The sequence below is a fragment of the Oryctolagus cuniculus genome, chromosome 10 (genome assembly GCF_964237555.1).
Source record: "Oryctolagus cuniculus chromosome 10, mOryCun1.1, whole genome shotgun sequence".
NCBI classification, from domain to species: Eukaryota; Metazoa; Chordata; class Mammalia; order Lagomorpha; family Leporidae; genus Oryctolagus; species Oryctolagus cuniculus.
The window spans coordinates 111,131,676-111,156,181 of NC_091441.1; the positions used below are offsets into that span (position 1 = coordinate 111,131,676).

At 61.1% G+C, this 24,506-nt stretch overlaps 1 protein-coding gene and 1 long non-coding RNA gene across 23 annotated transcripts in view; one reads left to right on the top strand and one right to left on the bottom strand.

Moving 5' to 3' along the window:
• Positions 1-10,848, bottom strand: part of GATA2 (GATA binding protein 2) — a 13,500-nt gene extending 2,652 nt beyond the window's left edge. The window contains exons 1-6 of one of the 6 annotated variants that reach the window (XM_002713156.5): positions 6,170-6,837; positions 5,570-5,769; positions 4,642-4,887; positions 3,605-4,246; positions 1,883-2,028; positions 41-166 (exon numbers count right to left, since the gene is read on the bottom strand). In XM_002713156.5, coding sequence (XP_002713202.1) covers positions 41-166; positions 1,883-2,028; positions 3,605-4,246; positions 4,642-4,870 — 1,143 coding nt within the window. In that variant the 5' untranslated portion in view covers positions 4,871-4,887; positions 5,570-5,769; positions 6,170-6,837. Of the gene's footprint in view, positions 1-40; positions 167-1,882; positions 2,029-3,604; positions 4,247-4,641; positions 4,910-5,569; positions 5,770-6,160; positions 6,838-9,356; positions 9,580-10,553 lie in introns of those variants that run through there. The other 5 variants (XM_008260326.4, XM_008260327.4, XM_051851780.2 and 2 more) reach the window with 5 other exon arrangements.
• LOC103349169 (uncharacterized) overlaps positions 6,931-24,506 on the top strand; it is a 33,605-nt gene continuing 16,029 nt past the window's right edge. For 4 of the 17 annotated variants that reach the window (XR_011379623.1, XR_011379629.1, XR_011379625.1 and 1 more), the window contains exons 1-3: positions 6,934-7,234; positions 7,586-7,833; positions 21,566-21,741. This is a non-coding gene — a long non-coding RNA (uncharacterized lncRNA). The other 13 variants (XR_011379624.1, XR_011379630.1, XR_011379632.1 and 10 more) reach the window with 9 other exon arrangements.

A 24,506-nucleotide genomic window follows, 5' to 3' on the forward strand; every position in this document is an offset into this window, starting at 1 on the left:
CCTGGGGAGGGGCAGGCGGGCCGGGGCGGGGCGCACTCACATTGTGCAGCTTGTAGTAGAGGCCACAGGCGTTGCAAACAGGGTCTCCGTTGGCGTTTCGGCGCCATAAGGTGGTAGTTGTCGTCTGACAGTTCGCACAGCAGGTGCCTGCTCTCCTGGCAGCGGACTGAGAGGGCGGGCAGCGTCAGCGGGCTGGCTCCCACGCCCCGCCTCGACCCCCCTCCCCGACCGCCTCCACCCGCTCCGCCAAGGGAGCGCTCAACCTCACGGGGGAATGGAGACTCTCAGGATCGAGGAATCTCAGCATCTGAGAACTCCTCAAGTCCGAGAATCACGGAGCTCCAGAAGAAAGAGCGCTCAGAAGCCGGCTCTGAGAGTCCAGGGGATCGCAGAATCGAGACGGGGAACTCCGTCCCCTCCCGCAACTGCTGAGCAATCCAGTTCCGTGACCAGGGAAACTGAGGGCCTGAGAAGGGCGGCCCCCGGGCTCTAGAGCCTCCCTCGGAATCCATAACCCTGGATGAGTCAGGGTCCCGGGAGGCCAGGGCCAGAGACCCCGCAGGCTGCCCAGGGTGGCTAGGGGAAGGGCCAGGCAGCCACTGACAAGGGCCAAGTCAGACTGCGACGTAACAAGGTTAAAATGCCCTTCCTTCGATTGCACGCTCCACGTTTCAAGTGGGCAGGCGACACTTGTCCGTGTGTAGCCAGCTGGGCCAGGTGCTGGGCTGCTGGTCCAGCCCCATGACCCCAAACCTCCCCCTCCCAGCCCCTCTGCGTCCCATTCCCTCAGGAAATGCCTGGGAGAAAGTGAGGAGGAGCCTTTCTCCAAGAGCGCAGACCCCCACCCCCGCCCCCAGCTCTACCAGCGCCAGCCCCACGCCCACAGCCCACAGGCGGGGGTCCCCCCCAGCCCCTTGCTGGAGGCCACAGGCCCGGGGAGGGGGCGGTGGAGGGAGCTGAGGCCAGCAGCGTCGGGAATGGCCCCAGGCCCGAGCCTGGCCACGGAGGGGGATGAGGGACTGCAGCTGCGGGGGCGGGGAGGGGCAGGGTGAGTAAGCGGCCTGAAGCTGGAATTCTGACTCAGGGGCCAACACCGTATCCTCCACCCCCCTCCACCCGGGCCCTCACCCCGCCCTCGCTCCAGGCGGGGAGAAAGGGCCCCCAAAGCGGGGGAACGATTTAAGCCTCATAAATCACTTCGCCCTGAAAAAATATATTTATTATTCTTAGCATTTTGCGCATTATTTGCAGAGCGGAGGGTATTAGAAATTTCAAAACAGCCCAGCGAGAGGCAGGACTGAGCCGGGGAGACTCTCACAACTCACAGAGTCCGGAAACAGATACACGGAGTTTCCTTATCTCCAGGCTGCAGATGTCCGGATAGGAAACTCCGGCAGGAGATCCGAAAGGGCATTTTTTTTAAATCACCCAAATGAAAATACACAGTATAGGTGACTCCATGGAAAAATAATAAAGGGCAGGTTTTTTTGGTGGCCGGCATGAGTGTGTGTGTTTTATTTAAATAAGCGGGAGGAGATTGGGAGTTGGAAAGCCGCGGGAGGCTGCCCAGAGCCAGCCACAGGGAAAAGTACTTCACGGCCCTATTTTTATAAAGAGTTAAACAGAGGCCAGAGGCCGGGAGGTGGCCCCTGGACACTCAGCAAGGGGGCATCCCTGAGCCGGTGACTCGGGGGTGCCCGGTGGGCTGCTGATGAGGTCTGGCCAGAAAGAAGGACGCTGCAGCACTTCGAACGTCAGAGGGCTTTTAGTGCAGAGTGTCTGCTCTGCCAGGGCAGTCGGGTTTTCTCCCCTTGACCCGTCCAGGCGGGGGTCCCTTCCCCGGCCCCGGGCCCCGGATCCGGCCCGCCTGGCCGCGCCTTACCAGTCTCCGCTTGGGTTTGATGAGCGGCCGGTTCTGCCCGTTCATCTTGTGGTAGAGCCCACAGGCGTTGCACAGGTAGTGGCCGGTGCCATCGCGCCGCCAGAGAGGGGTGGCCGTGGCCCCGCAGTTGACGCACTCCCGGCCTTCTGGAGGGTGACAGGAGGGGAGACGAGGTCACGGGCGGGAGCCAGGGCGGGTGGCTGGGCAGCCGAGCCGGCGCTGGGCGCCACTCAGGCATGCGGTCCGCCCGGCCAGGCCGCATCTGGGCTGATTTTCAGTCCCAGACCTGGGAGAGGGAAGAACTTGGGAGAGGGTCCCCAGAACCGTTTATGGCCAAAATCCCCCACGACAAATCCTCGGGGCAGAAAGGGAAACAAGGGAGGGGGACGGCGCGGGGTCAGGGCCAGGAGAGAGTATTTACAGCAAACTTTGCCCAGGGCAGGGCGGGGGTGGGAGTCACCCAGCCCCACCTGGCTGCGCCCGCCCCAGGGGCCACCTTTGGGCCCGCGATTTCACCTCTCTCCTTTCTCCCGCCCGGTCTGCGTCCCCAGTCAGCACCCTCCGTCCTCTCGGGCTTTCTGCTCCCCGCCCAGGGTCAGAAAGAAAAGTTATCTGCCCCCAGCTGTTCTCCCCTTCCTCGGAAGCCCTCCGATCCATTCCTGGACTGGGATCCAAGCTGTCAGTCTTTAAGCAAAATTTAAAACGAAGCTCTTTCACTTTGAAACTAAGTGGCCTTTTTGTTTTGTTTTGTTTTGTTGTTGGTTTAGTGGTGCTTTTTTTTTCCCATTTTGTTGAGAGGCCATCTGGAATTCAAATAAAATGAAAACTAACTTGAGAGAAAGGACTAAGAAAATGCAAGCTGACCGGTCTGAGTGGAACCAGGGACCCCTGAGTGGAGTCGGGGCAGCGGGAGCCAGGGGCCACAGCCAGCAGCCTCAGCACAGGCGACCCAGGAAATTCTCCCCGATTCACTCGAAAATTGTCGGTGGTTCCTGTACTCAGGATGAAAGTTTAAGGAATCTTCCCCTGCCAGCTATTAACAGCAGGGCCCCCAAGCTAGCCTCGGGTGTTTGTTAATGGCCAGATTCCTAGACAAATTCAGCCTGGCCCCAGCCGGTCACTGCGGGCATAGGGGGTGCGGGCACCCGCAGCCTCAGCCGTCCGAGAGGGAGGACCGGAGGGCTCACCGGGGGATTTTGCTTGGGGCAGATCTCCCAAGGAGATCAGGAGGCATCAAAATCCCAGGATCAGACTGATTAACTTGGAGAACCAGATTCCTGAAGGCTCTGGATCCCAGGAGTGCCTGAAGCTCACACATATGCGTGTGCACACAGACACATGTACACACACGCACACGCAGCCCCGCTTCTCACCTACAGCCTGCATTCCCGCGCACTCAGTCATAAGGCTGCTTGAATTTTCACTTAAGATCTGGGGAGGGCAAGGGGGAATTCCCATTCTGGTCTGGCAGTGGCCAACTTTGGAGGGCAGGTGGCAAGGGGTGTGGGGCAGGGGATGGGGCTTTGACGGCCACCAGGGACACTTAAGAAGAAGGGGCAAAGTTTCAGGATCCCCTCTCCCCTGTTCTGAGGTTGCAGACGTCTGTCAGGGGCTGTCAGAGAGGAGCATCACCTGTTCCCAGATCCCCTCTCCAACCTCACAGCCTGCCCCAAAGGCACCAACCACCCCCACTTCCACCAAGAGCCCAGCCCCAGCCTTTACCTGAGCAGGAGCGTGCTTTGCTGCGCTGCTTAGGGGTGAAGCTGGAGGCCGGGCCGCCCAGGAAGCCCCCCGGGTGGAAGAGGCCGCTGCCGTAGTCGTGGGCGGCAGCCGGCACGTAGGAGGGGTAGGTGGGAATGGGGTGGTGTGTGGCGGGCTGCGTGCCCATGGTGGCCAGGCCCGGGCGCAGGGGACTGCCACCTTCCATCTTCATGCTCTCGGTCAGCGACACCTGGTACTTGACCCCGTCCTTGTCCTCCCCCCGGGCCGCGCTACCCCCTGCAGAAGAGGAGGCCGGGGAGGCGGCCCCTGTGGTGCTGGGGTCCGGAGACACTTCTTTGGGCGGTGTGGGCGGAAAGCCAAAGAGGTGAGAGCCAGAATGGGCCGCAGTGGGGGTGAGGGAGGCCACGGAGCTCCCACTGCCTCCCCCGCTCCCTCCCCCTGCCCCTGGGTACACGGAGAGCGGGCCCCCGGGGCCTCCAGCAGCTGAGGGGTGCAGCGGTGTCTTGGAGAAGGGGCTCACGGTCCAGGGGTTGTGGTGGTGCGCGGCGGCTGCAGAAAGGGCTGCTTTGCCCCCGTCCAGCCAGGGCAAACCCGGGCTATGCAACAAGTGTGGCCGGCACATCTGGCCTCCGGTGAGCCTGGCTGCAGGTGGAAGGAGAGTGGGTCAGGGAGGCAGGGGGCTGGGCTGTGCCCTAGACAGACACACAGGGTCACCACTCAGAAACCAGCCAGCAGGAGCCCCCTCCCCAAAGAACACCAGAAACACAGCACGCCAACCGCTAGCAATCAGAGTTACCAAGCCCAGGCCGAGGGACCAAGGCCTACAGGGAACCCCCAGGAGCCAGCTGGAAATGGGCAGAAACCCCGAGGGTCCCCAGTCTTCCCCAGGAGGCTGCAGCCCCCCTCCCTCCCCGATTTCTCAGCTGCTCCGATCCCTGCGGATCCCACATCCGGGAAGCCAACAGCAGGGCCCTCCTCCCTTCCCGCGCCTGGAGCGCGGCGCCTGCACTCTGGGTCACCCACGGGCCCGGGCTCACCGTGCGCGGGGCTGTAGGAGACGCGCGCCCGTGCGTGGGCTGGGTTGGCGTAGTAGGGGTTGCCCTGCGAGTCGAGGTGGTTGAAGAAGACGTCCACCTCGTCAGGGGGCAGCAGCTGCGCGGGCTCCATGTAGTTGTGCGCCAGGCCTGGGTGGTGCGAGTCGGGGTGCTGCGCGTTCAGCACGGCGGGGTGCGCCATCCAGCGCGGCTGCTCCGGCGCCACCTCCATGGCCCGAGGTTCAGGGTCTGGGTGGAGGCAGTGGCGGCCCTGAGCGACGGGAAGGGAGCGTGAGGGGTGCCTCTGGCCCCCGACACCCCCCTCCAAGTCCCACGACGCGGCGTCCCGCACGCCACTGGGCCGCAGCGGAGCCCTGCGGCGGGCCAGCCCCCGGCGCGAGGACAGCGCAAAGCTCAAAACGAAAGGAAGGCGGGGGAGGGCGTCCAGCCCCGCACTCTCACGTGGTGACCCGCAGCCCCGGAGCCCAACACTCGTGCACTCGGGGTAACGCACAGTGACTGGTCCCGACGCCCGCGACCCCCAACACACACACAGAGTGGCGCCCAAGGCGGGCGCTCACACTGGGCCCCCGCCCTCGGGGACACAAACAGAAACACGGACCAAAAGTTAGAAAGCCAGGTTCCCGGGCCCCCCCGCAGGGCCGCGTGCTCCCCGCGACACGCACGCACCGACGGCGCAGGCGGCGCACCGCTGACCCGGGCGCCCCAAATGCGCGCAGGAGCCTGTGGCTGAGAGCCAGCACCCCCCAACTCCCCTTCCCAGCGCACCGGTGCGCGACACCCTCAGGACCCCTGCCCACGCACAGCAGAGCGATCGCCCACCAGCTCGGCGCGGCTCGCAGTCATCCGCAGAGACCCTGAAGCTAAGAAAGCCGCAGGCCCCCTGCCGGCTCTCGAACCCCAAACTTACACGCGCAGCGCCGTGGGGACAGGAGGCACGCGGGAGCAGAGCGCAGGGGGCGCCGGGGGGCGGCGGGCCCTGGGACGTGCGTCGGGAGGCTGGCAGGGCTCACGAGGTAGGGGCGGGGGGCAGCGCGCGCCTCGGCCTCGGGCCCGCCCGGCTCCGGCCCCTCGGCATCCTCCGGCCGCCCTGGCGCCAGCTGCCGACTCCTGCACAGACATGAAGCGGGGGCCGCGCACGCCTAAGAAGCCAGCGCCAGCCAATCAGCGCCGCCTGCCGCCCAGCCTCCGCCCCCCATTGGCTGCGCCCGAAACTCCCGGGCCGCGGACCGCCGGACTGACCCGTGGCCGGCCCCCTCCGCCGGCGGGCCCCCTCCCAGCGCCCTCCCGGCGGCCCCTGCTGCCAACGCCGCCCGGGACCCTCGCCCCCGGCCAGCCCCTGCGCCCCTTCCTGCGGGCTCTTGGTGTCTTGCGACCGCTGGCCCCTCCCGGTCGCTAAGCACCAAGCCGGCCTCTCCCTCCCCGGGAGCCCCGGCCGCGCGCGCTCCGGGGTCCTGTGCCCGGGACCCCGGCCCCTGCGCTCTCTTGGAGGAAGCCCCACCTCCTTTACCGCGGGTCGCGGTCAGTCCGAGTCCAGCTCCCAGCCTGACCGCTCCTTCTCCCAACTCGGGCGCTGGCTGGGCGGCGGGTGGGAGGGCTCCGAGGGCCGCTGCGGGACAGCAGGAGCCGAGGGCCTAGAAGGCACCTGGGCCCCAAGTACGCGGCCGCTCGGGTTCTGCTTGACCGGGGGAAGTGGCCAGGCCGGCGGCTCGAGAGAGGGGGAGGCGGTGTCCCCTCCCCGGGCGTGGCCTTCGCAGACCCCCCGGCCGAACTGCCTGGGGCGAGGCGGTGGAGCCGGCCCTGGCGCCGGCGCGGGCTCGAGGGAGACGCCTCGGGCAGGAGAAGGCTTTTTTTTCCTCCCGCGGGTCCCTGAGGCGGACCCAGGGGATGGGGCGGAGGTGGCCTTAGGACTCTGTCCCCTGAGTCACCTGGAGTTGCCCTCCGCACACCTCCCGCCCCCAGGCCCGCTGCGTGGGTCGAGGGGGCCGGACGCACCGATGTCTTTGCTTCCCCCACCCTCGGTTGTACGGATTGGGGAGACGAGGGCTCGGAGGGAGCCTCAGACCGAGGATGGGGTGTGCAAGGCGCACACCTGGGGGGAGCCTGGACAGGTGCCGGTTGCCGGGGGAGGCACCGACGGCCTCCAGCCACTGTCCCCTCACTAGGCACAGCGCTCGCAGTGCACAAGTCCAGAGGGATCCCAGGTGGGTCCGGTGCTGGGGGAGGGCTGGGGTCTGGGCCACCCCCGGGAGGCTGGGGGAGGGGCGGCGGGATTGACAGTCGGTAATTGGGTAACTGGAGGCGGCTTCTCCGGCCGGGCGGCCCCGCCACCGCGACGCCGGGCCCCTGACGTCACCCGATTCGCCAGGAAATGAACTTTTTAATAATCTGAGGAGGGAGGAAAGCCCTCGGTCCCCTCGGCTCGGGGGGCGCCCAGCCGGGCCCAGCTCCGCCGGCGCGCCCCCGTCACCTCCTGCCAGGCCAGCTCCGGGCAGCGCCCAGGGGGGCGCGGGCCCTGGCTAGGGCCTCCCCCGGCCTCTGCGTCTGGCGTCAATTTGTCCGGTCCCCGGCGCAGGTAAAGGCGTGGGGGCGGGGGGAGAGGGCGGAGGCCCATTGGGCTGGGAACCGGCGCGTCTTGGGTCCTCGGGGACCCGCCTGCCTCGGCTGCCCGCTGCTCCTCCCGTTCCTCCCCACTCTGGGGCGCGCAGGGCCGGGCTAGCCCGGAACTGCGCTCCCCAGGAGAGGGGGCCGGCGTCCGCCCGGGAAAGCGCGCGGGACCCGGGAGTGGGAGCGCCACAGGCCTCGGGAGCCGGGCCTCTGCGGCCGGGCGGGGCAGGTGAGCGGTGCCCGCAAGCGGCGCGGGAGGGCCGGGCCGGCGGCCTCGCGAGCATTTCTAACTTCTGGCCTTTCGCTTGCCATCCTCCAGCGGCGCGTAACGTGAGATCGCCGCGGAGCCTATCGGAGCCTCTCCAGGACGCCGTGGCCCGGGAGATACCCCGCGCTGGGCACGGCCGCTCGCGGAGCTCGAACCCCGGACCCCGCGCGAGGCCGAGCGGCCACTGTCAGCCGGTCGCGGGGCCGGGAACGCCGGAGCCGAGCGGAAGCTTCTCGGCCGGCAGCGACCAGCGCCGCAGATCGCAGGAAAGTGGCCGCGCAGGGCCCTCGACAAAGCAGGTAATTCGCCTTTTTCTGTCAAAGGCGCGCTTAAAAAAAAAAAAAAAAAAAAAAAAAAAAAAAAAAAGGCAAAAAGCTCAAGGTGTGTCTGCGGAGTCTGCACTTCGAGCTCAGCCTCTCCGGGGCAGCGTCCTGGTCCCCGCGGGCGTAGAGGTGGCCAGTCCGGCTGGGTCCCCTGCCCGAGCGGAAGCCCTGCGCTGCCCGCCCGCCTGGCGCGGAGCGGACGGCAGGCCAGGGGATTTAATTACCCCGCTCGGCAGCTCAGAAAATCGCCGCGCAGAGGGGCTTAGCAGGGCGGTGAAGCAGTGCTTGGGCAGAGGCCTCGGGAGACCCGCACCGACTGCCCTGCCTGCGCGACCTGGACGTAGAGAGGGACGGGGACGGGGGCGTCCCGCCAGGTCCCTCGGGCGCTCCCGGGGGTGCTTTGGCGACTTCGCGGGCAGGCTGCTGGCTGGGCCGCGCCTCCGCCTCCGCGGGTGCTCCTGCGTTGGACGCGGGACTGCTGCGTTCTCCGGTAGGAACGAACCCGCTTGGGAGAGAGAAACCGCGCCAAGCTGCGCGCAAAGGAGGGTCTGCGCTCCTGGATATGTGGGAGTCAGACCGACCGACACCAGCGGGAGCCTCTCCTGCTTCGGCCACAAAAAAAAAACACGTCCCCGGAGGGTCGGGGCAGCCCCCAGGACCGGCTCCATCTAGGGCTGCGCTCCAGGCCTGCTGGGAACAGATTTATTTCCGTTGACCAAGTCGGGCTTTGGGGTGCCCAGAACACCGTTGGAGGGGCACGGTCCCCTCTTCGATTTTTTGCTCGCTCCCGAGGGTAGCTGGAAATGCCGGCGGTTGCCTTTGATCGCACTAAAAAGCTGCCGCTTTCCTTGCCTGGGAGCAAGATTTCTTGTTGGGGGAAGATCGAAACCGAATTTCCTAACGACCCTTTTCAAGTGATGCTGGGATCCCAGCCCGACAGGCAGAGGGACAGCCTCGGACGCTTTGCCTGCAAGCTGCGGGTACCTGGTGCCGGGTGCCTGGCTCTGGCACAGGGCTCCCACTAGGAGTTGCCCAGGTCTCCCCTGCTCAGAGCTGCCCTCCCTACTATGCCCTTTGTTTAAAGTTCGCTCATCCAGGCGGCCCTCTGGGACCCTAAGTTTGCCCTCTTTGTAACCTAATTCTTCTCGCCTTTTCCTCGGGCTAGCTAATTGGCCTGCAGTGGAGGGGCGGTTAGCCAAGGGGCTGCCCTCCACGGGGACGTTTAATCCGCAACCTAGCGGCCCCCAACTCACACTCCATAAAGCCTTGAGGGCTGTGAAGGAGAAGGTGGGGGCACCCCAGCAAGAGAGGGCCAGAATCCCTCTTGGAGTCCTCAGATCTGCTCTGTCTGCCAGCAGCTTTGCCTCCGAAAGGGTCCTCAAGGGGAGACTTTCCCTAGCAGTCCCTGCTGCTCTTTGGGGCCCAAGTCCAGCTCGCCCCTCACCCCCAATCAAAAGACCCCATCTCGGCCTCGAGGTGAGGCTCCCGGCCCTTGGTACCTTGAGTCGTTTGGCATCGCAGACACCCATTCCCGGGTTCCAGAAGTCCCGGCCCCGTGCGGCGAGGCCCCTGGGAGAGTCCAGTCGCCCCCTTTTTTACTGGGTTACAGCCGCGGTGGATCACGCCGCGTTCCTCCCTCCTCCACCAACAGCTTTGGTTTACGCCGAGCCCCCGGCGGCCCGCGGCTTGTCAACTGGTAAATGCGTTTTGTTAAACGCAATTTGTTTGCAATTTGTGAGCCCTGCTGGGGAAACGCTCTCCAGACGCCTGGGCAGCCGCTCTGGCCCTACCTGGTTCTCGAATCTCGCCTGTTGGTAAACGAATCCCAACGCGAGGTGCCTGCGTAGACCCCCCCAGCTCGTCACCGCCAGGCGTTCCTGACCCGGGGAGACGTGGCTTTTTCCAAAACAACGAATTTCCTTCCTTGTTTTCCGGTAAAGGAGCCGCCGCCACACCCGAGCCCCCTGAACGCGGGGCCTTTCCCCTCGCGGTTGGGGCAAGCCGAGTTCCAGCCTGGCTACCGCCGTAGGATTCTAAATGCCCCCGCGTCCAGACGCATCCAAAACGCCATCTACGCCTTCCCGGCGGCAGATCCCGGAATCCGCGGCGGCCCCATTCTTATTGAAATCCCACTAAACGGATTCCGACTCCGGCTTGAGGCAGGGGGGAGCCTTCCAGACCCGGCGCTCTCCCCCACCCGGACCCCAGCCTCACAGGATAAAGGACCGCGGGGCGCGGCGCGCGGGGGCGCAAGCAGGAGCGAGCCGGGTTAAGCCGCGCAAAGCCGGCGCACGGGACTGGCCGGCAGGTGCAGCCGCCGCTCCGCTGCCCGGCTCGGGCGCATCCGCCTCGGCAGCCCCGGGATGGGGGGTGGCGGAAACAAAGGCCCCTGCTCGGGGACCGGGAGGGGGGAAGCGTTTCGAGGCTCTGGAAATGCCTAGGGCTGTCGGCTTGGGGCTGGGAGAAATGGCCAGGCAGGAGGCCCGAGGCAGGCCTCCTGGCCCCAGGGCCCCGAGTATTCTCCCTGGGCATAGGTCCCTGTGCCCGGGAGTGCCAGTCGCTAGCAGGGCCAAGACGAGCCCCAAATACGGAAACCACAGGGCCAAATGGACCGTCCGATTTGGGCGCCCAGCGGGCAGAGCCGGGGACGGGAAAGGCTGGGGCCGGGCCAGCCGGGTGGAGTAGAGAGAACTTACCGAGCGCGGTGCGGTGGGCGGCGCCCCCGGGCGGACAGGGCCGGAGCGGAGGAGCTAGGAGCACGGTGCGGTGCGTGGCTTAGGCGGGCCGGGGCGCCCGGGCGCGGGATGGCGGCGCTCACCAGCAGCGCTGGGCCAGCGAGCCGAGGGGCCGCATAGCGCGCAGCGGGCCGCTTTTGTCCGCCTGCTGGGCGCTGTTGGTCGGCGAGGGTGGGGGTGACGGCAGCCAGGAGATAGAGACCTGAGCGGCGAACCCCAGAGGCGCTGGCCTTGCAGTCTCACTCGCGCTCTCGCCGCCTCTCCCTCCCCCCTGGCCGCAGCTTTTTATTTCGACATCACTTTGAGGGGGCGGGAGCGCCGCAGGAGGGCAGGAGGATGCCCCGTCCAGCCACCAGGCTGGCCGCCCGCGGGCCTCCGAGCACGCGGGGAGCACTCATCGGCTCCTCCACGCTCCAGGTCACTCCCGTCCAGTCGGGAGCGCCAGCGTGCGCCCCTGCTTTCCGGGAGTCTCTGTCCTGAGACTCCCCCAGGACCCTCGCGAACCGTGGGTACCGAGCACTGATGCCCTCACGGACACGCACACATCTGCGCAAACAGCTGATGCTGGGTTAAGATCCCTGGACAGGCCATCTGGGCATCAGCACACTCAAGGGGTAGCTCCACACTCTGGTACCCGCACAACTCCCTGGCTCCCTGGCCAGTTTGGCTAAGTGTAGACCCACCCCCTCTCCCTCTCCACCTCCACTCCAATTCCGAATTCTAGAGCGGGCCTGGGTGTTTTAGGAGTGGAGCTTCCCAGGCAGATCCCCGCACTGGAGGGAGTGGGATGCCGAGGGCTTGTTCTGAAGCGGCTGAGGCAGGGGCTGAGGGTGGGAGTCCCTACCAGGAATTTGAGAATCCCATTCCAGCTGCCCAGGGAGAGAGAAGAATGACCTGGGGATCTTGGGCCAGAAGAGAAAGTGCTTTGCCTTGAAAGTACTCGGGTGTCCGGTGTCCACAGTTGGGTGCCCAGGTGTGCCCCCAGAGAAGAGTGTGCCTGTGTCCCCCACCTCACCCCACCCCGTGGCACCTGCTGTCTGTGGTCTTTTTGGATCTAGTGGTGACGGCATTGATAAGTGTTATGTATAAGCTTCGTGTATGTGGTTAATACTTGTGCCCATAAGCACAACGCAGTGCCCGCCACATGTGTCACTGTGCCCATTTCTCCTCGTGGGCTCCTCAGGCTTTGTGTATAGGGCGCTGGACCTTGACCCCAGACTGCACAAAGGAACTATGGAACTGGGTGTGTGTCCCGGTGCCTGTGTATCTATGGAATCATGTCATGGAGAGTAGGTATTTCCAAGTGTTTGTGTGTAAATGCGTGTGTCTGTGTGTGGAGCAGGGAGGGGGCACCCTGTGTCCTTGAATTGGTGTTTTTGCTACACATGTGCACACGTATCTGGGCACATGCTACTGTGTCTGTGTTTGCTAGTATATTCCTGGCTGTGTCCGCATGTGTGCAGTGTGTTACTGTGTGTCTGGATAGCCATGTATAATTCTACTTACTAATTGATAACTGTTTGGGGGGACGGTGTTTGTATCTGGACAAGCATTAGCCCATGTGTGCATCTGTCTTTAACAGCATAGGTATGGGTGTGTGTCAGTGTAACTTTGAACTGGTGGCAGGGAAGGGGAGATGTGTGCAAGTGTGTCTGAACATCTGCGCATGACCCTGGGAGTGAATTGATGTGTGCAGGGATGGCTGGCTGTGGTCTGGGCGTCTGTATAGACGGCTGTGTCCTGAACGGGGTGTATTTCTCTACCTGTGTTTGTGGTCTGTGGAGGAGTCCGTTCCTGGGTGACACACCGTGGTGCATCCCCTGGGATCACCCTTTCTCACCAGCAGGGCAGCCCGCCAGCGGAGCTCCAGGGTGCCATTTGTGCGGGCACTTTCTGTCTGTCTGTGGGAGGGGAAGATGAGCTGATAAGGCTTATCTGCTGTCGCCAGCGCCATGCTGAATAACTGCTGTAATGAGGTGGCCTCGCTGGGACCACCCGCTCCCAAGGCACCCCCCTCATAAGGGAGGGCCGGCCAAGCCAGCCCCCTAGCCCGTTCCCAAGCCAGGAGGGCCCTGGTGTCTATGGGGCCTCGTTTCCTTGGCGGGGGTTCCTGACCTTGCATCCACCCCTCCCCCCAAATCGCACCTGCTGTCTGCCAGTTATTGGGCTGGGCTGACCAGGCCAGAGCTGGCAGGAGTCTACCCATCTTGGGTATGCGGCCAGGGGCCGGGTTTGATGGGCACCCAGCATGACACCCAGAGAAGTGGGGACCTCTGGGGTGAGAGGGATGGAGCCACCCAGAGAGACCCAAGGACAGATTTTTTTTTTTTTTTTTTTTCCCAAACAGCAGTAGTGACAGAGAAGAACAAAAGTACTGGTGGGAACGGGGGTCAGGATTGGAGACACTCAGGGACAAACAACCAGAAAGTGGCAGAAGGGTCAGAGAGATGGGATTAAGGGGACAGGACTGCTGACCCGAGAGAGACAGAGAAAGCGAGCCAGGATGAAAAATACAGAGGAGTAGAGAGCCCAGAGCGGCTGCCAGTGCTCAGAGGGGAAGGGCAGAGGCCCAAAAGGCGGGGAGACCAGAGTCGGGACACAAAGGAGCGAGGGCTGGGCGGCCTGGCCGGCCTGAGAGGGGGACGCCGGACCGCTGAGCCCGAAGGAGAGCCGGGGGAGCTGAGCGCCAGGCGGCGGCCGGCAGGGGCAGGGCGTGAGCGCGGAGCCCGCGGGCCGGCCGCGGCGGCGGCAGCGGCGGGCAGGGGGGTCCGCGCGGGGCTGCGCCGCTGTCCGGGGTAATTTTTCATCTCGGCCGGCTAATCTTTGTTCCCGGCGAAGATAATGAATAGCCAATCGTTATCTGCCCGGCTCCCGGAGGCTGCCCGAGAATGGGGTTGTACAGGGCTGGGAATTGTTTCCAAAGTGCCGCGGAATAAATGGTGTTCCTTATCTCTGCCTTCCAGATTATCGGAGCCCTTTCAGAGCGCGCACAACAAATGCGCCCGCCATCGAATGCATCATTTACCACCACAGATCCGCGCGCTGATGGGCCGGCAGATAGCCGTCCGCGGGGGGCACGCCGGGCGCCCCGGGGCCCGCGCCGCCCGCCCGCCCGCCGGGCCGCCGAGTGTGTGCGCCCTCGGGTGTGCCCGACGGGTTTGGATGCACTTGTGGGCGTGCCGGTGCGTGGGCACCGAGCAAGCAAGGCTGTGGGGGGTGCGCGCGCGCGAGTATCAGACAAGCGGGCAGCGAGTGGGCGCCCAGGGGCTCCCCCGTGGTGGACGTGTGTGCCCGGGGCCGGCGTGGCTGTCCGACCGGGCACGCGGGGTGCACGGGCGTCCCAGGGAGGGGAGACGCGGATGCACAGGGGCGCGGGTGCAAGCGCCCGCCCTGGGCAGGCGGTTGAAGAGTGCGGGCTGGGGGAAGCGAGTACGCTGTTCGCAGGCGGGCGCCTGCGCCCCACCATGTGTTCGGGGAGCCTGCACTTCCACGTGCACGTGCGTCTGCGGTGGGTCCACGGGGGTCCAACTTCCTGACATGTAGAGCCTTTCTCTGGGCTGTGCGTGGGACTGTATGAGGACATTTGTGGCCTCGGGTACCTTTCTGCCCAGGTGCATTGCCGGGGGTCGAGGAGGGGCCGTCGGGGGTCCGACCTTATGCCTGCGCGTATAGCCTCAAAGCCGGCAGTGTGACAGACGCTGGGGCGGCCGAGGGCCGTGTGCGGTGTAAGCCGAGCGCTGGGGTAGAAAACTGGGGGTGCAAGGGAGTCGCCCGGGTATGCGGCTGCCCCAGGGCCCTGGCGCCAGCGGCTCCCCGCTGGGGCTCCGCAGGCCCCGAGCCCCGCCGCCCGGGGTCCCTGCGCCGTGAGTGACACGCGCCGCCGACAAAGGCTGTATTTTTCCAGGCTCGCGCCCCGCCCGTGCGCGCGCGATGGTCCCCATGGCGACGCAGATAGCGCCGCAGCCATTTTCCCTATCTCCCGCGAGTCTATTATACGGCGGGATTAGCTCATCTCCAGGCAGGTCAAACCCAAAGTCACACAACCTGCGGCGCGGGCCCCGCCCCCCGCCCGGCCGCCCCTCCCCCGCCGGGGTCGGGTCTCAGCCCCACGACCACCACCCCCTCGCCGCCCCGGGCCGGGCTGCGGCCCATGCGCAGGCCCATAGCGCCACCTGGCGGCCGCGGACGCCCGGAGTCCGGGGTGCGAGAGCCGGCAGCCTGGGGCGGGGTTTGGGGGGGGTCCCTTCCTCGGGGTATAGGGCTCTCCGGGGCATAGGAGCTTTGTTTGGTCACTGCAGTGTTCCCAGGGCTAGACGGGCACACAGTAGGTGCTCCAAAGGTGCGTGTTGAAAGGATGGATGGATGAGCAGGAAATTCTAGAGGGGGGGACATCTGCCAAATGCCACAGCTTATTTGATAGTGAATCATTTCTGAGAATGCATCCCCTTGAATTTAGAATAAAAGCCAAACTATGTAGTGGCCCTTCCTTGCCCAAAGGTAGCGGCCTTCTTTCCCATCTCAAAACAGGTGGAATTCCCCCCCCCCCGGGGGGGGGTTGCCTGTGTCTGCCCTGAGTGCCAGGCTCCTACCATCTCCCCTGCCTTTGTCCTGCTGTGCCTGGCCCCACCAAGCCACCCCAGCGAGCCACGGAGGACCCTCCGGACCTCTGCACCTGCCACGCTCCCAGAGGCAGAGAACACTTGGTGGCCAGTTCTCAGGCAGCCGCGGCCTCCCTGGGGCGAGACGTCACTCATAATACAAGATAATTATCCCAGGCTTGTTATTCGGCTGTGATGATTAATTGCTGTGCATGGGGCACGGACAGCAAACCGTAGAGAGCAGAGACGCGGCAGCCTGGCTGGGCTTCGAGGTGAGCTCGCCTGCCCGGCTCTGTACCACAAGGGGCTCAGTGGGCGCCAGGCCAAGCTTCACCCTGCCCAGACAGGCTTGGGGCGAACCCTGGGAAAGGCCTTGGCCAGGCGCTCCTGAGAAATGCCTCGACTGATTCTCCCCTGGAATTCTGTCATGGGATAGCTCAGACGGGGCCTCGGGCCTCCACTCCCGTCCACACCGCACACACGGCCCTGCCTTGGTGGAGGCCGAAAGCAGATTCCTGCCCCGCTCGGAGCCTCAGGCTGCGCCTCTGCAAACCTCCCCCCAGGACTGCTGTGAGAGTGAGGCAGGAGCGAGGAGACAGAAAGAGTCCGGAGCCCAGGCTTTGCACATTGGCGGCCTGAGTCTGGGGGCCTGAGAAGTGCAGCTTCAAGTACAGACTGCATTTTCAGCTTCTCTTAAAAAAAAATTGCTAAGATTGAGGGCCGGCGTAGTGGTGCCGCGGGTTAAGCCACTGCATACCACAGGAGCACTGGTTTGAGTCCTGGGCGCTCCATTGCTGGCCCAGCTTCCAGTGTGCCTGAAAAGGCAGCAGATGATGGCCTGAGTACTTGCGTGGGCCCCTGCCACTCACATGGGAGACCCAGATGGAGGTCCTGGCTCCTGGCTTCGGCCTGGCCCAGCCCCAGCCATTGCAGCCATTTGGGGAGTGAACCAGTGGGTGGAAAATCTCTCTTCATTTCTCTCTAATTCTACCTTTCAAATAAACAAATGAATAATCTTCTTTAAACATGGTAAGATTGGCTACGCTGGACCTGCATTCCTATACCACAACAGAAGGCTGAATTCTGTGGCCCCGACCCCTGGAGCTGGTGCCCCAGGTCCCCAGCCACACACCTCTGGCCCCGGGGTAGGGACTGTGTCCCTCGTGGAGACCCTGGGTACTGTGGCTGGGTTGGTTCAGGCTTTCTTCCCCACATCCATTAGCAGAACATATAACGTCTTTCTCCCTCCAGATCCTGTAAAATATTAATTAATTAAATAATCCAAGCAGCATTTTAAAATTACGTGCTAGGCCACACTGTAAGGACCTCCAAGGATACAGCCCCAGTGGCGCAGTCAGTGGAGCGGAGGAGCCCGACCTGACTCACGACCCAGATCAATGACTGATCACAAATGATAAGAATTCCAAGGGCAAAGAACCTGTACTTACTGGTGTTGAATGCAAGCTTTTTTTTTTTTTTTTTTTAAATTCATTTGAGAGGCAGAGTTACAGACCAACAGAGGGAGAGACAGAGAGAGAGAGGTCTTCCATCCACTGGTTCACTCCCCAGATGGCCGCAATGGCCAGAGCTGCACCGATCCGAAGCCAGGAGCCAGCAGCTTCCTCTGAGTTTCCCACGTGGGTGCAGGGCCCAAGGGCTCGGGCTGTCCTCTACTGCTTTCCCAGGCCACAGCAGAGAGCTGGATTGGAAGAGAAGCAGCTGGGACTTGAATGGTGCCCATATGGGATGCCTGTGCCACAGGCAGAGGCTTAGCCTATCATGCCACAGCACCAGCGCCTGAATGCAAGCTTATCTGCAGAGGCATGGGACAGGCCCCAGGCCGGGCAGTGTGGTGTGGAATAAAGTTGGGTGCAGTCACCATGTGTCGACAGCTCAGAGCAGTACAGAGGCAGACACTTCAGTAGAGTCTGTGAATACCAGCCGTTGAGAACCGGGACTGCAGGGTGCTTGTGACACCAAACTGAGGCCATCATATGCAAAGAGTACCCACAAATCACTAAGAAAATATACATACAAAATGGGCCAAGGGCACAAGCAGAAAACTCATTAAAAAGAAAATAGAAATGGCTCTCGAATGAAAATGTATTTGATGTTACCCAGAGATGTGAAACTTTAAAATACCGTGAGATAGCTGAGGTGAAGGGAGACTGTGGTGGTGGCTGTAACTCTATGAGTTTACTCCAGCTCACTGGTGTACACACAACACAAGTGAACTTTTACATTGTGATGACTACACCACAGTATGACTGTTCTAAAAAATGAAGTCCACTGAGATATCACTTTATACCTGTCAGTATTAACAGATGTCAAAACATTCGATGATGTATTGCGTGCCAAAGGGGCTGAGGGAGGGGCAGGCTGGTGGGGGCGTCCACTGGCACACTCCCAGTGGGTGGGCAATGAGACGCTGTCAAACTTTCAGATCTGTTGTCCTTTTTTTTTTTTTTTAAGGTTTATTTATTTATTTGAAAGGCAGAGTTACAGAGAGGCAGAGACAGAGAGAGGTCTTCCATCAAATGTCTGGAGCTGCACCAATTCGAAGGCAGGAGCCAGGAGCCTCCTCTGGGTCTCCCACGCGGATACAGGGGCCCAAGCGCCTGGGCCATCTTCTATTGCTTTCCCAGCCCATAGCAGAGAGCTGGATCAGAAGAGGAGCAGCGAGCACTCAAACCGGCGCCCATATGGGACGCTGGCACTGCAAGCGGCGGCTTTACCCGCTATGCCACAGCACCAGCCCCTGTTGTCCCTTTGAGAAAGGAATTCAATCATGGAACTTGGTTGGATGCGCTGTTACATCTGCGAAATGCAGCAGGAGCTCCGAGGCTGTGACCAAAGATGGGAAAGGAGCCGTTAGTGTGGAGGGGCAGGGGACGCTAGTGTGGAGCAGGAGGGCGGGTGCCCTGTGTGCTGCCGCGGGGTGTTGGGAAGACAGGACTGGCGCGAAAGCACAGGTGTGAGGGGTGCCGTCCTGACGAGCGGCCGAAGGAGTGATACACAAATGGTTGCTGACGTATTTGCACGAACTCTCTTGATAGAAAAGCAGAGGCGCTGGTGACAGTGGTTGAAATCTACAAAAGGCACTGGGCCTAGGTGGGAGGAAGATTCGCCTGTGTCCCCTTTGATGAGTGTTGAAATTATATAGATAGAGGTCGGTAGGTAGATACACACACACACACACATACATGTTACATGTATAGCCTCTATGTTCAAAGGTTAAAATCCAAAGCAAAAACTTTGCAATGAATAAATGTGGGGCAGGCATTTGGTGCGGCGGGTTAAGCTCCCACTCAGAACACCTGTGTCCCGTATGGAAGTGCCTGGCTCCAGTTCCGGCTGCTGGGTGTCCCATCCAGCTTCCTGCTAGTATGCCTAGGAGGTACACAGGATGGCTCAAGTACCTGGGCTCCTGGCCACCCCTATGGGAGACCCAGAGAGAATTTCTGGTTCCTGGCTCCTGCCTGCTGCAGCCCCGGCTATTGTGGCCAGCTGGGGAGTGAACCAGCAGGTGGAAGAGTGCTCTCTCGCTCTCTCTCTCTCTTTCTTTCTCACTGTCTATGCTTCTCTGCCTTTCAAGTAGATGAAAATAAATAAACTTTCAAACAAACAAAGAAAGGAACTTTGGACCCAGGCTGCTGACCCATCTCTGGGTGCTGGAGACACAGATGATGGTGGCACATTCTTCAAAAGAGAAATCGTGTGGCAGTGACATTGTGTGTGTCTGTGTGGAGAGGTGCAAGGGATATGATGTCACCGTCGGAGAGAGGACTGGCAGAATTTTAACCACGAATATATTGTTTATGGAAACGAAGTAAAAGCATGGAAACACAAATGGGATTAAACCTTCTAGAAGATTTTAAAACAAGATCAGGACAAGATCTTGGATTGGGAAACTTAGGAAATGTCAGTTCTCCCATATTTTCCATTTAAATGTAATGTAATTCAAATTGAATACCAAGAGGACAATTAAAAAAAACTGGATAAAATGACCTCAAAGATTATGTGGCAGAATAAATGCCCAAGAATAACCAAGGAAAATTGGAAAAAGAATAGCGTGGGGGTTTTGCCTTACCGGAAATAAGAAGGCACTCTAAAGCCACTCTAATCAAATCAATATGGCACTGGCAGAGACATAGACAATGGAAAGGATGGAGAATGTGAAAATAGGCCCCAGTGCCTGTGAGCAGGTGGTAGATGCGGGTATCTGTGAGCGTGTGCTGTATGACAAAGGTGCTGCTTCACTCGGAGGGAGGAGGCGGACGAGCAGGTCCCTGCTGGCACCAGGAAGGCCATGTGCAGGGAAATAAAGCTGGACATCTCGTAGGCATTCAAACACATTCCAGATGGGTTACAAATTTCCATGTGAAAACTAAAATGACTGACGACAATCTTGCAAAACAAGATTCCGAGAGAAGGAAGAGCACGTGCCAAGGCCAGAGGGTCGACAGGAGGCCCCCCCCCCCCCACGGCTGGGAGGAGGGCGCAGCTGCAGGGCGAGTGGGGAGCGCAGGGGTCGGGGCGCATCAGTATCTATAGAGGTTCTCGTCGTGTCTCTGGATCCCCTGTGCGGCTCCCTGGTTCTTTTTCTTTCTCTCAGTGCATGTCTTTATGCTACAAATTATTTCCAAGAGGCAAACTTTGTATTACTCCCCAGATGACGCGTACCAAGGGCTGGTTATGTGTGTTCTGAGTCCCATGGAAATAATGTGGCGACTGTTAAGAAGGAGAAAAAAGTGTTCTGGAATCACTTATTTTTTTTTTTAACATTTTTTTTTTTATTTGACAGGCAGAGTGGACAGTGAGAGAGAGAGACAGAGAGAAAGGTCTTCCTTTTGCTGTTGGTTCACCCTCCAATGGCCGCTGCTGCCGGCGCGCTGCGGCTGGCACATCGCGCTGATCTGAAGCCAGGAGCCAGGTGCTTCTCCTGGTCTCCAATGCGGGTGCAGGGCCCAAGCACTTGGGCCATCCTCCACTGCACTCCCTGGCCACAGCAGAGAGCTGGCCTGGAAGAGGTGCAACCGGGAAAGAATCCGGCACCCCGACCGGGACTAGAACCCGGTGTGCCGGAGCCACAAGGCGGAGGATTAGCCTATTGAGCCACGGCGCCGGCCCTGGAATCACTTATGTTGGCATGTGGGCCCTCCCCCTGCCCTTCTTGCACCCCCCAGACATCTGCCATTCCTGCGTCTCACCACTTCCCACCAACACTGGGGCCACCCCGGCCCACACTGCCATCATCTCTCCCCGGGGTTCCCGCCACAGCCTCCCCACTAGGAGTCTCCCGGCATCCCCAAACCCAGCAGCCAGAGGGCTCCTGTGCAGACGTGAGTGCCGGGCTCACTCAGGAACCCACATGAGCTGATCACTCACTGCCTCTTTGATCTCACTCCATTCACTTTGCTCCACTCCAGCCCAGTTGGCTTCCTTCCTGTTTCTCGGACAGAGCTGGCACATGGCCACCCCAGGACGTTTGCACTTGTTCCTCTTACCCCTGAAGGCACATGGCTCCTGGATGGATAGACCTCAGGTCCCCTCCGATGTGTTGCCTTCCCAGAGCCTCTCCCCGTCAGCTGTGGGTGACTGCAGGCTGCAGATGGTTCCTAGAGACCCTGCTGTCTCCAGGCAGCGGCTGAAAAGAACCAGCAGCCTTGGAGCCAGCCGTCAGGTGTGGGGCTGATCTCCAGGTTCCTGCAGCTCCCTAACAAGATGGAGGCAGCACCCTTGCCCTTCCAGGAGTGAATGTTAAGATCCAGAACATGTCGTGGTCCAGGGCCAAGGCCGCGCATTCAGCTAAAATCCTAGGGAGAGGGGGAAGAATGGATTTGGAAACTACCACAAATCCCTCCATCCTTGTGACGACTAGTATTAATTTGAAAGCCTTTGGCTCTGAACACCCGCCATGTGCCAGCTCCCACGAAGCTGATCACCAGATTGAGCCGCACAGGACGTGGCTGAGGTGGCTGGCGCATGCATAAAAGTAGCAGACCCGCAGTCCATGCTGGCTTCCTTTGCTCTCTGGCTGCCTGTCCTGCCTCTCTCTCCAGTGGCCCTTCTCTGCCCCCACCCTGCAAGGATGGGTCTCACCTCTAGGAAGAAGCCCTGTTCTGTCCTCTGCAGGGCACCTGTCGCAACTGAGTTTCCATATTTGTCCACCATCCATCCACCTCCGTCTAACACAGTGTGAAGAAGAGGCCGGATCCCCAGGGCCCAGCCGGGAAAGCAGAAACCACTGGAAAGTCGGAAATGTAATTGAAATGCTTCCATTCGGGGACAGGGTTGTGCAGGAGGTAGAGCTGCTGAGAACAGGCGGGCAGGGGCAGCACAGAACTGAGTAAAGGAAGCTGTTCCCTCCCCCAGGGCTAGAAAGAGAGAAGCGCAGCATCCACTCCAGTGGCAGCTGGAGCCACAGAGCAGAGAGAGCCAGCCGGCGGAGCCACCCGAGACGGAGCTGAGCGGAAACTCCCTGGCTGCCCCCTTCCTCCCACCCGCCTGGTCTCCTGCACCGGCTCCCATTGGCTGAATCCACCTGTCAGGTAGGTCCCCGTGATGCAGAGCGGAGGTGGGGGCGAGCGGGACTGAGGACTAACCCTAACCAGACCCAGGAGGTGGCACTGGGACCTCGGATGTCTCCTCCACCCCCAACTCCGGAGCTTTGCAGACCTGGCCCAGCGTGACGCAGGCTGGGGCTGGGGCTCTCAGGGGACCATGACGACACCAAGGGTCCTGCTTGCCCGGGATCCAAGCGTCAGCTCCTCTTGCTTCAGCCCCTTCCCCGGGGACCTGGGGCTCTGTGTGCTTTGCCTTCGAAACTGCGCAGGGTGCAGCCCGCCTGCGAAGGCTGTGAAAAGCTCTAGGTGTGCCTAAGGGGACTCCCACCCTTGGCAAAGTGGGGAAGCCTTCGTCCAGATGCACGTGCCGCAGGAGGAAGCCCAAGGATGGGCGGACAGGCCCTGAAGCCGGCAGGGAGGCCTGGCACCAGAGCAGAAGGCATGCACATGGCTGGTGGGCGTGTGTGCTGGGGACCACACTTTGGCAGGGGTGTGGCCGCCCTAGCAAAGAGACGTGTGCGCACCAGCTCGGCAGTTCCACAGGACTCACAACAGCCACAGAAATGACCTGGCCCACGGATAACACGCCCACACACGGCCCACAGGTGTGGCACAGCCGTGTGGAGAAAGGAATCACTGTAGCCATGCAGGAGAGCACCACACAGCAATCAATGCCAACTCCCCAGTGGTGCCGAGAGAAAGGAAAGCAAGCCATGGGCTGGGCGTTTGGTGCAGCGGCTCAGCCGTCGCCCAGGACACTCACGTGCCACGTTGGAGTGCCTGGCTCAGTCCCCAGCTCCGCTGCTTCCGAGCCAGCTTCCTGTGAGTGGGCAACCCGGGAGGCGGCAGGCGAGGGCTCGCGTGCTTGCGTCCTCTGTGGGAGACCCAGATGGCCCAGATGGGCTGGGCCAGGCAGAAGCCAGGAGTGTGACCCTGGTCTCCCACCTCGCCAGCAGGGGTGTTTGGGCCATTAGCAGCTGGATTGGAAGTGCAGCAGCAGCTTTAACTGCTGTGCCTCAACACTGGCCCCCATGATTTCACTTTAATCGTGTTTACAAGTCAGTATGACATTTCTGCGTTCTGTATTTTCACACTCAACGTTTGTACAGAGCATTGCAAATGCAAAACTTGGGCACAGACACTGAGGGGGTGACCCCTGGGGGTCTTCAAGAGCAATGCTGGCCTTGGCCTCCTGGGGAGTGTCGGGACATGTGCAGTTCCTCACCTGGCCCAGATGACCCCTCGCGGGCTGCTGTGAGGCCGGGAGGGATCCCAGGACGTGGCCTGACTCCGGGCTCATGTACAGTAAGTGGCAGGTGTTCAGCAGGATCCTTGGCGGATGGCCCTTATCTTAGGAGTGGATAGAGACCAGGCAGGGAGGGGGCGTTGCACAGGGGAGTGTAGCTTTTGGCTACCACACTGGCGACTTAATCAGGGATTGTCACAGCTGCCCGGTGGCACCTACAGATGAGCCTCCTCTTGGACGAGAGAGCAATTGGAGGCCTGTTGTCCTTTTTCCCCACGTCACTGGGCAAATTGTGTCCTCCCTCACCCCAAGCTGACCTGCCCACAACCTAGACCCCACCCCAGCCACTGAGAATGGGACCGCATTTGGGGACCAGGAATGTGGGCTCCGGTTGGGCGCACATCCAGAGGCTGCTGGGAGAATCCCAGGGAATGCAAGACATTGAACGCTCACGGGGCCCGGCAGTGCAGTCCTAGGTATCCACCCAGAGAAATGAAAACACAGCCCCGGGAAAATGTGTGTGCCCAGGGCTCGTCATAACGGCTAAGAAGTGGAAATAACCCAAGTGCCCATCAGCTGCTGAATGGGTTAACGAAGCGTGGCCTGTCCATACGATGGGCTGTCCACGCAATCCAGCTGCGAAAGTGACCTGACACTCAGGACCGCTTGGAGATGCTACGTGATTGGAGCCGGGCACAAAAGGCCGTGTGTGATCCACGTGTGTGCAGTGCTCCTAACCAAGGCGGAAAGCGAAGACGCTGCCTGGGATGCTGGAGTGCTCGGGTTCGAGTCTTGGCTCTGCTTCCTGTTCTCGCTCCTGCTAGTGGTGTACACCCTGGGAGGCGGCAGATGGTGGTTCAAGTAGCTGGGTTCCTGCCACCCACCTAGGAGATCCAGACTTAGTTCTGGGCTCCTGTCTGTAGCAGGCACATGGAGAGTGAACCAGTGGACGGAAGATTCTGTTTCTGTCTGTTTATGTTTTTCTACCTTTCAAAGAAAATTTTTTAAATGTTTTCATTTTGGGGTTCCGGCATTTTGTTGTGGCAGGTAAAGCTGCCTGTGATGCCAGCATCCCTTGTGGGCGCTGCTTCATGTTCTGGCTGCTCCACTTCCAATCCAGCTCCCTGCTAATGGCTTGAGAAGGCAGTGGAGGACGGCTCAAGGGCTTGGGCCCCTGCTGCCTTTGTGGGAAACCAAAGGAAGCTCCTGGCTTCCAGCTTTGGCCTGGTCTAGCGCTGACCATTGTGACCATTAGGGGAGTGAACCAGCAGATGGAAGATCCCTCTCTCTGTCTATCCCTTTCTCTATTTCACTGACTTTCCAATTAAAAAATATTTTTAAACAATGTTTTAATTTTTAAAAAATTGGAGAGGGGATTTTTTTTTTCAGCCAGATTTGGAGTTTTTCTGATAGCGTAACATAATCAAAAATTTAAATATTCCCCTCTTTATTATTTTTTTAAAGATTTATTTATTTATTTGAAAGTCAGAGTTACAGGCTGGCG